This window comes from Podarcis pityusensis (genome assembly GCF_964106645.2).
Source record: "Podarcis pityusensis genome assembly, chromosome: Z".
NCBI classification, from domain to species: domain Eukaryota; kingdom Metazoa; phylum Chordata; class Lepidosauria; order Squamata; family Lacertidae; genus Podarcis; species Podarcis pityusensis.
Window position 1 is genome coordinate 21,568,310 of NC_138044.1, and position 9,912 is coordinate 21,578,221.

The following is a 9,912-nucleotide window of genomic DNA, read 5'->3' on the forward strand; positions in this document are numbered from 1 at the left end:
TGGCGTGGGTCCCAACCAGGCCGCATGGCTGGCCTGCTTGTTTTGCGGGGGTGGGTGCTTGGCATAGCTCCCCTGCTGCTGCTTACCCCGATGGCCTGGCTGCTTACCTTCTCCCCTGGTGGCCGCTGCTTACCCCAATAGGGCTTGGCACTTGGCTAACTATCTGGGCATCATCTTAAAAGCCAGAAAAATGGCAGGGGACTCTGCAGCTTTAGCATATGGTGAGCTGTTCTGCGAGAGGGCGGCTGAAGAACCCAAGGCGCGTTGGGACATCAAGGACAATGATCTTCCAAAAAAGGGCTTTTGGAGAGAAGTCAGGCAAACCTCCCTCCAAAGTGCAAAGGGTGGCTATGTCAACTTGTTGGGAGTTTAATAATGGGTTGTGCAGCAGGGACCGATGCCGTTTTGACCATGCTTGCGAGCGCTGCGGTGGTCCTCACTCACGGACTGTTTTCGGGCTAAGCCCCCTTTTTGCAGTTTTCAAAAAACAGGATCGGGGAGTAGAGCCAAGATGCCAAAGGAGACTCTGGAGCCTCTACCTCCGGAGCCTAGCAAGCCAAGGCTACCTCCCGAAAATGAGGTTTCTTCCGCCCTAGCCGCAACCCCTGTCTACCTCTCTGCGATGTTACCGTTGTTACAAGCTTATCCCAACAGGACCGCAGCCAACTACTTGGAGGCAGGGTTCCGATATGGCTTCCGCATCCCTGTCTCCAGTTCACCGGTATCCAGAACCCCTCCCAATCAAAAGTCGGTAAAGGAAATGCCCCTTGTTGCATTTAACAAAATTGAAAAAGAGTGGCGTTTAGGCAGGGTGGCCAGCCCTTTCCCGGCCCCACCGTTCAAAAAGTTTATAGTTTCCCCTCTTGGCATAGTGCCCAAAAAACTTCCTGGTGAGTTCTGCATGATGCACAACCTGTCTTATCCTAGGGGTGGGTCTGTAAATGATGCCATAACGCGGGAGCATTGTTCAGTTAAATATGCGTCCTTGGACATAGCCATCAAAATGATCAGAGAATTGGGCCCTGGGGCCTTATTGGCAAAATGCGACATCGAGTCAGCCTTTCGGCTGCTCCCAGTTCATCCTGAAGATTTTTGGCTCCTAGGATTCAAATTCAGGGATAGCTGGTATTTTGACAAGGCTATGCCCATGGGTTGCTCTGTGGCCTGTGCGGCCTTTGAAACCTTCAGCACATTTATTGAATGGCCTTCAAAACTACATCTGGTTCCCCTTTTATGACCCATTACCTGGATTACTTTCTGATTATGGCAACCCCAGACTCCGCTGCTTGTGTCCTATCCTTAGCTACATTCATGTGCCTTGCGGCTGACTTTGGCATACCTCTGGCTGCTGAAAAGACTGAGGGCCCTTCTACTATAGAATCATAGAATCATAGAGTTGGAAGAGACCACAAGGGCCATCGAGTCCAACCCCCTGCCAAGCAGGAAACACCATCAGAGCACTCCTGACATATGGTTGTCAAGCCTCTGCTTAAAGACCTCCAAAGAAGGAGACTCCACCACACTTCTTGGCAGCAAATTCCACTGTCGAACAGCTCTTACTGTCAGGAAGTTCTTCCTAATGTTTAGGTGGAATCTTCTTTCTTGTAGTTTGGATCCATTGCTCCGTGTCCGCTTCTCTGGAGCAGCAGAAAACAACCTTTCTCCCTCCTCTATGTGACATCCTTTTATATATTTGAACATGGCTATCATATCACCCCTTAACCTCCTCTTCTCCAGGCTAAACATGCCCAGCTCCCTTAGCCGTTCCTCATAAGGCATCATTTCCAGGCCTTTGACCATTTTGGTTGCCCTCCTCTGGACACGTTCCAGTTTGTCAGTGTCCTTCTTGAACTGTGGTGCCCAGAACTGGACATAGTACTCCGGGTGAGGTCTGACCAGAGCAGAATACAGTGGCACTATTACTTCCCTTGATCTAGATGCTATACTCCTATTGATGCAGCCCAGAATTGCATTGGCTTTTTTAGCTGCTGCGTCACACTGTTGGCTCATGTCAAGTTTGTGGTCAACCAAGACTCCTAGATCCTTTTCACATGTACTGCTCTCAAGCCAGGTGTCACCCATCTTGTATTTGTGCCTCTCATTTTTTTTGCCCAAGTGCAATACTTTACATTTCTCCCTGTTAAAATTCATCTTGTTTGTTTTTGCCCAGTTCTCTTGTTTGTTTTTGCCCAGTACTATCCTTTCCTACTTGGGTATTGAACTGGACACAATTCGGCAGTCATCGCGCCTCCCGCAGACCAAGCTGGAATCCTTGAAAATGTTGCTGGAGGCAATGCTGGGGGTTAAAAAGACCAGCCTTTCCCAGGTGCAATCCCTATTGGGTCATCTTAATTTTGCATGTAGGGTAGTTGCGCCAGGCCGTGCCTTTTGTGCCCTTCTGGCACGGCTCACGGCTGGAGGGGTAGCCCCCCACCATCACATTAGGGTGGCAAAGCAGATAAAGGACGATCTGAGGGTTTGGCTTGCATTCCTGCAGGATTATAATGGGGTTTCATTTTGGCAGAAGAGCCTTAAACCTGTGGTGGAGTTCCAGGTCCATTCTGATGCTTCTGGCCGCTTTGCTTGGGCGTGTTCTTCAGGAGCCATTGGTGTGCCCAGCCGTGGCCATCTTCTTGGCATGCAGCAGGCATCACTCGGGATTTAATTCCAGAATTTTTACTATTCTAGTCACCATTCGCATCTGGGGAACCCTCTTCTTGAATTCCAGGGTCTGTTTCTGGTCCGATAGTCAAGCGGTGGTAAGAGTTATATCTAGGCAGTCAGCAAAGTCCCAGAGGGTCATAAGGGTGCTGCGCCTGTTTGCGCTGGAGTGCCTGCGGCACAATATTTATTTCACTGCCCACTTCATACCTGTCCTTAACAATAACATTGCTGATGCGTTATCTCGTTTCCAGATGGAGCGTTTCTGCGAGCTGGCACCAGGAGCAGCCCAGACCTCGGACGCCTTCCCTATCTGTGGGAGATTGGAAGCGAGAAGTAAACCAGGGAGTGTTGTCAGCAATAGCACCCTCCACTAGACGTTCTTATTCCAGGCAGTGGCGTAGCGTGGGGGGTGCCAGGGGGGCCGGCCGCACCGGGCGCAACATGGGCGGGGGGCGCACTCGCACTAGCAGCTCTCTGCCCCTACTAAAATCCACGGGTTAGGGAGCCCGCGCTCGCTCGGCTTGGCGAGGAGGTCGCGGAAGGGGGAGAGCGAAGCCTTCTGCCGCGGGCAAAAAAAGGAGAGGAAGCCGGGTGGGCGGGCGGGCGGGCTGGCTGGCGGGGGTCTGGCTGCGCCTGCTGCTGCCGGTGCAGGGCAAGGCAAGCAGAGCGAGGAGGAGAGAGAGGGGAAGGGGGGGGGAAGCAGCTAGGAAACGCTGCGGTGTGGAGGAGGAATCAATTAAGGAGAGAAAGTGAAAAGCCTTGGAGAAAGGGAAAAAAGGAAAGAAAAGAGGCAGCTCCAGGAGAGCGCGGGGGAAAGAGAAGCCTCGCTGCTGCTGCTGCTGCTTGGGAGAGTAAATTACTGTACTTGCCTTGCCCCGGGTTAGGGGGCGCAAATTATTTGCCTTGCCCCGGGTTAGGGGGGCGCAAATTACTTGCCTTGCCCCGGGTGCTGATAACCCACGCTACGCCGCTGATTCCAGGGCCTGGGATGCCTTTGGGTGCTTTTGTGGCTCCGTGACACGGCGTGCATCCGAGGAGGAGGTGCTTCAATTCTTGGTACTCCTAAAGCGCAAGGGACTTGCCATAAAACTTTAATGCTTTACAGGGCAGCTATTTTATTCTTTTGTAAATTCCTTCGTTGGCCAGACCCCTGTGACAGCTTCCACGTCAAGAAGCTGCTGGCTGGGTGGCGTTGTGTCATTCCCCCACGTCAAGATGGCAGGAAGCCTATCACTATCGACACACTCAATCTAATTTTGAAAAAACTACCAGAGATCTGATGGTCAAATTTCGAAACACGTCTCTTTCGGGCTGCATTCTCCCTAGCCTTTTTTGGTGCAGTGCACATTGGGAAGTGTTTGGCTGGGTCTCCTCCATTAAGTCCACCCACTGAATGTCAAGATTCGGTCCTCAAAAACTGACCAATTGCAGAAAGGGGTCATGCTGGCACTGTCCCCGACAGAACAGGAGGGCCCCTGCCCGTATCAGGACACATGCCGCTTCTTCAGTGTCTGGCCCAAGTGCAAGGGCCCTTTCTTCATGCATGCAAACACACGCCCTCTGACGCGATCTCAGTTCACAGCAGTCTTATGCAAAGCCTTATTGGCTTGTGGCGTTAGTCCCCAGGAATATTCTGGGCACTCCTTCCGTATCAGGGCTGCCACTTCAGCGGCGGTACAGGGTTGGGACCCTGCCCACATCAAGACACTGGGGTGCTGGCGCTCTGCAGCCTACAAAAGCTACATTTGTCCCGGCTCCTCCTCCTTACCGCTTGCAATTTAATTTTCTTACAGGTTCACCCTCCATGAAGAGCTGGGTTATAGGCCACAGCATTGTCCATTGGGCAGCGGATTATGCATGTTCACACAGTGGTGGCATAACCTTAACATCCTCCCTAAGGTACGCATTTATTGGATTGCCCAGTGGGGCATGCGTTGGCGGAGCTTGATGCCTATGTTGCGTAGTGCTGTGGTGGCGCATGGCCCTCCGAGGGTCGTGATTATTCATGCGGGAGAGAACGATCTAGTGGAACAAAAAGGCATTGCCCTGGCCCTTGCTGCAAGGGCAGATATAAAAAGCCTGCATGCCTTGTACCCGACAATGACTATTGGCTGGTCCAATCTACCCCGTCTGCACTGGAGGGGGAGTTTCCAATCCCTCTCGCATCAATTATGCTGTGGGAAAAATTAACAGGGCCATGCGCAATACCATGCGGCAAATTGGTGTGTTCTCTATCCCACATCCAACCATCCCAGCAGATAGAGTTGACCTATTCCAGGAGGATGGAGTGCACCTGACCCCACTGGGTAATGACCTCTGGCTGCACAACTTGCGACAAGTCCTTAGGGACTGGGTAGACTGCAGGGTTTGATTGGTCCTCAGTTGTGGGACTTGGTGGTGAGGCCACTTAGGCCCTCGGGTGGCGGTTTTTAGGCCTTGGCAAGGTAGCCTTTAGTCTAACATCAAGTCGGGTGGGGGTGCATTCATGCTCCCTCCCCATGCAGTAGTGCTCGCAGGGCCCGTTAAAGGGCAAAAACCAGGAGTCCCTGGCCCTAGAGCGGTGGTATGTAGGTCAAACTCCTGGGATGAGGTCGGTGGAAAGGCATGCTGTGTAAGTTTGTGCTTGCAGTCCCCTCTCACTGGACCTCATCTGCCTGCATATCCTCAGCCAGGCGGGCTGAGAGGGTTACCTGCCAAGGCCTGTGCCAAGTTTCCCACTTCTGAAGTTCAATAAAGTTGTGGCCAATTTGAACCCATACTCTGGTCTCTTGTCTCATCATTTGGAGTAAAGGGGTAGGCACCACAGACAGGGTTTAGCACATGTGCCCACAATCAAAGTCAGAAATGGTGAAATGTGTTATGCCTCTCAGAAAATTCACAGTCCCTTTGTTAGCTTTTTATTCTCATCTCTATTCCTCAGATAATCCTTCCACTTCAGAGATTGGTGATTATTTGTGCAAAGTGAATTTTAAACCAATGCAGCATAAAAATCTGCTAAACATTCCCGCCACTTTGGACGTGTTGTTAGATTTGTAAACAGGGGTGTCAAACTGTACTTTATACAGGATTTATCATTGTAGTGGATCATGGTATTAGTAAAGTTGATCTCATTCAATATAACCCAGTCTCTTGGTTGCCGCCTCAACAGTCAGCAGCAAAGATGGTTCTGGCCTTTTCTCTTTTCTTGTTCCCATCAAATCCCTGCCCAAACCCCTCCCATCTGCCTGCTATCCCAAGTCTAGTTTTTTTAGAGGCACATTTTTCCTGTGAGCAAAGCCTTCCCCCTCCCCGTCACCTTGGCAACCCCTGCCTGCCCTGGCCCAAGGATTCCTCTGTGATGGGGTCATCAACACCTTTTGTCATGCTAATGCCTCTATCCTAGGTGAGGCCCTGGTTTGGAAAGGAAACTTAGCCTGTATTTTTCCACTGGCCTGGAATCTTACATTCAATACTCCAAATAATTAGCTACATCCTTACATTGATTAATTTATTCGGTTGGGGGGGTCTCCCCCCAAAAAAAAACTTATAACAATATTATTTCAACTACTAAATAAGCAGAGGAAACTGTTGGGATTTTAATAGACTACCAAAAATAAATAAATATTGGTATTATAAGAATTGCTCATCTGTTCTCCTTTAAGATGCATTGAGCATAAGTACAAAAACCCTAGATTTCCAATGGTTAGTTAGCTCTCCAAGCTCCAACAAGCAACTTCACTTTATGCCACACTCTGCTTCGCCTCAAGACAAGCCTCTCTCTCTTGCTTTGCATTTGGTGTGAGTTCTGTGGCAAATTGGTCATGCTCACGTTCTTTATGCTTTGGGCAACAGTTAGGGATTTGTTTACTGTTTAGCTCAAGATGTGCATGTACTGTATGAGATGCACTATGTTTCAGCTGGTGTTATTTATCATTAAGGATCAAGCAGGAAAATTATAAAACGAATAACTTTCATCTGAACAAGGTTTCCCTCCATGCCACTAAGTTTATCTCCTTCTCTTCTGTCCTAACCATCTTACTTAATGCCACAAACACTGATGCATATTTCCTGCATATTTGATGGGCGTAGGCCCTGATCCAACTTTTTGAGAAATTATTTCTAAAAGAAATATCTAATATTGTACATCAACAGGTTGTGCCCGACACAGCACTAGCTCTTCTTTCATTAGAAAGTGATAGCAATTCCTGTTGGCTGTGGCAAGGATATACTTAATGTGCTTCATTCTCTCAATTCCACTTCATTAGACAGAGCAGCCGAGTGGAAGATACGTTCAGGTCTTACTATCCAAAACTGGTTTGCTAGAATTTGAGAAAAAGCACACTTAGAGTCACTATCTTAATACAGCAGAATGCTTTAAGGGTCAAGTTTAAAAGGACATTTTTGTTACAGAAAAATGTGGGGCTGGCTTTTGTAGCCCAGCTCCCCATCAAGGGGCACAGTGTCCCCTGTCCATTATCGGTCAGAGAAGAATAGATGAAGGCAGGATCCAGGGAAAACAAGGCAGATCTCTTTTTTTTCCTGTTGCAGGAGAGCCCACCCTCCCTTGCAAGGCAGTGAGGACCCCGAACAAGGGTGGGCAAGAACTTTTAAAGACTTTAGAAATTGCCCAGCCCCTTAGCCAAAGACCACCCAAAAAACATACACCTGTCACATAAAGAGAAAAGAAATTTGAGAGTGTGTAGCTTGCCTCTTGTCTGGCAAGATATCTAATCATGGTCACTGATTGCATTTACCAGGCGAGCCTGAGCCATTCTTTTGGGCTGGTAAATATCTTATTTCCTGAATCCAGGTCACAGGCCTACCCTATTCATACACAAAATATGTTCTTAAGACAGGATTTGTAAGTGAAAAGAACTACTGGGAAAGGTTTTCCCAAGACATTTCCTTCTGCAGAAGAAATATTTAGAGTCATTAGGAGAGCCAAGATGGCTTTTGGGATTGTTCTGTTAGCTAAAATAAAGTGTAATTTTCGCAGGGAATATTTCCGAAATTCTGAAGAGTGAAGGACTGGTTTTCTGTGGAGTATATGTCTGCTATGTGTGCACACCCTAAAATTTTATAACAACATGGTTTATGTTTATTATTTATGTCAACAAGTCAGCTTCCTTGATTAAACTTCCATTGACACATGTATCCCGGGGGGGTGGGGTGGTGGTTATTTGCACAAGTGAGTTATGCTATTTGTATTTACCTTAATACAAATACATTTGTATTTACGTAGTACAGAAGACAGCTTAAACATCATTTTTGTTTGGTTATGCTTGGGATTCAATTGTAGTTTTTATATGTCTATTGAAAATCAATAACATACTTTTTTTAAAAAAAGATTGATGCTTTTTGAAAGCGCGTGTAAGATTTATTTATTTATTTATTTATTTATTTATTTATTATCTTTCATATTCTGTTTTTCATCCTCCGCCACACCTGAACTAATTGCAAGGAGCCATAGCTCAATGGCAGAGCATTTGCTTTGCATGTAGATGGTCCCAGGCTTAATCACTGGATCTCCAGGCAGCACCGGGTGAGCACTGGCTGAAACCCTGGAGAGCTGCTGCCGGTCAGTGTAGACAATATTGAGCTAGAAGGACCAGCAGTCTGGCTCACTATAGCTCAGCTTCATCAGTTGCTTATGCATACAGCCTTATCTGGCGAGGCAATCTGCACCATGCTGTTGTCTGCAAAATGAGGCTGGTAGTCTTCCTGAAGGATTATTCAGTGCTTTAAAATAGAACAGGTAAGAGCGAAAGCATAAGGTCAAGCTGACCTTGAAAAACATAAGCCAATCAGAAAAGGGTAAGTTCCAGGTAACTTCATGTTCTGTACTACGACGTCAAGTGTGGCCTTGCAGGATGGTAACCCTATCTCCCTGTTGCATCCACCACCCAGGAAAGGCAGCGGTGCTATGCTCTCTGCTGTATCTTCACAAACACCATTTTGCACTACCTGGTAAGAAGAGTGTCAGAGTTTAGCAACAAAAGCAGAAGACACTTTGCTGCCTGGAATGATACTAGGAAATAGCATCCCCTGGGAATGGTAGTTTGTTAAGGTTGCTGAGTTAGAGCGCGGATAGGAAATGTGAGGCTCAGGGACCAAATACAGTGGTAGCTCGGGTTAAGTACTTAATCGTTCCGGAGGTTCATTCTTAACCTGAAACTGTTCTTAACCTGAAGCACCACTTTAGTTAATGGGGCCTCCTGCTGCCTCCGTGCCGCTGGAGCACGATTTCTGTTCTCATCCTGAAGCAAAGTTCCTAACCTGAGGTACTATTTCTGGGTTAGCGGAGTCTGTAACCTGAAGTGTATGTAACCCGAGGTACCACTGTACAGCCCTTACAGGTCTCTCTGTTGGGCCTCAGGCCTGCCTTGCACCCTCTTTGAGCGTGTTTGATGCACTGAAATGTGTCTTTGACTGGAGAAAAGGTGCTGTGGTTTGTGGTCTCACTTTGCCCCAACTTCCTCCCCCCTCCCCCCCCCCCCGCTCTCTTTTTCAGTTCTGCTGAATGACCTCTCTCTCACCTTTGCACCCTTTCTTACTCAGTGGAATGGAGAGACTGAAGCTCCTCTCTTGCGAAACTGAGAGGGAGCCTGCCTACCAGGAGGCAGCTGCACACACGCTACATTTCACTTCAGCAGGACTTTGCGAGTTGCTCATTTGGAAGGAAGAGAAAGTAAAGATGCTATGAAATGGGGAGGAGATATGTTGTGCTGAAGCAAGGTGGTATGAAATGGTGAAGGAAAATGTGGGGGGGCAGGTTGGGGTGGAGAGGGAAAGCATGAATGCAGAAAAGCAAGGAGAACAAACTGCGGAAGGAAAATAGGGTTCAGGGAGGGGAGGGAAAGCGAAGGGCAGCAAGGGGGGGGCATGGTGGTGGGCGCACAGAGCAGGGGGGAAGAGGCAGCCACATCTGAATAGGCCCACCACCCTGCCAGGAATTGCCCTTGCCAAATAACGGTCAAACCCTGACCAGAGTGCATTCCATTTGGGGCAAATATAATTAATAATAATAATAATAATAATAATAATAATAATAATAGAGCCCTGGACACAGAATTGACCTGCGCCTCCATGGACAGCTGTGAGTCCAAAATGACCCCCAGGCTGCACACCTGGTCCTTCAGGGGAACACTTACCCCATTCAGGACGTGCCCGCCCTGGCCCCCCAAAACAGAACTTCTGTCTTGTCAGGATTCAACCTCAATCTGTTAGCCACCGTCCATCCTCCAACCGCCTCCAGCCACTCACACAGGA

The 9,912-nt window shown here is 48.4% G+C and overlaps 1 protein-coding gene across 1 annotated transcript; it reads left to right on the forward strand.

Annotated features, from left to right (window-relative positions):
- The first annotated feature begins 292 nt into the window (after positions 1 to 292).
- On the forward strand, positions 293 to 7,993 carry LOC308468049 (uncharacterized protein). Its single transcript, XM_080989997.1, has 4 exons — positions 293 to 751; positions 2,916 to 3,009; positions 4,458 to 4,563; positions 7,192 to 7,993. The coding sequence occupies exons 1-4, from the start codon at positions 512 to 514 to the stop codon at positions 7,280 to 7,282; spliced, it is 531 nt and encodes a 176-aa protein (XP_080846123.1). The 5' UTR covers positions 293 to 511; the 3' UTR covers positions 7,283 to 7,993.
- The last annotated feature ends 1,919 nt before the right edge of the window (positions 7,994 to 9,912 follow it).

Bases quoted from the DNA above. Each gene is read 5' to 3' on its own strand.
- LOC308468049 (XM_080989997.1), top strand. From the start codon at position 512: ATGCCAAAGGAGACTCTGGAGCCTCTACCTCCGGAGCCTAGCAAGCCA. The intron at 3,010-4,457 runs GTGTTGTCAGCA...ATTTTCTTACAG, and splicing joins AGCGAGAAGTAAACCAGGGA to GTTCACCCTCCATGAAGAGC. The intron at 4,564-7,191 runs GTACGCATTTAT...TTCCTGTTGCAG, and splicing joins ACCTTAACATCCTCCCTAAG to GAGAGCCCACCCTCCCTTGC.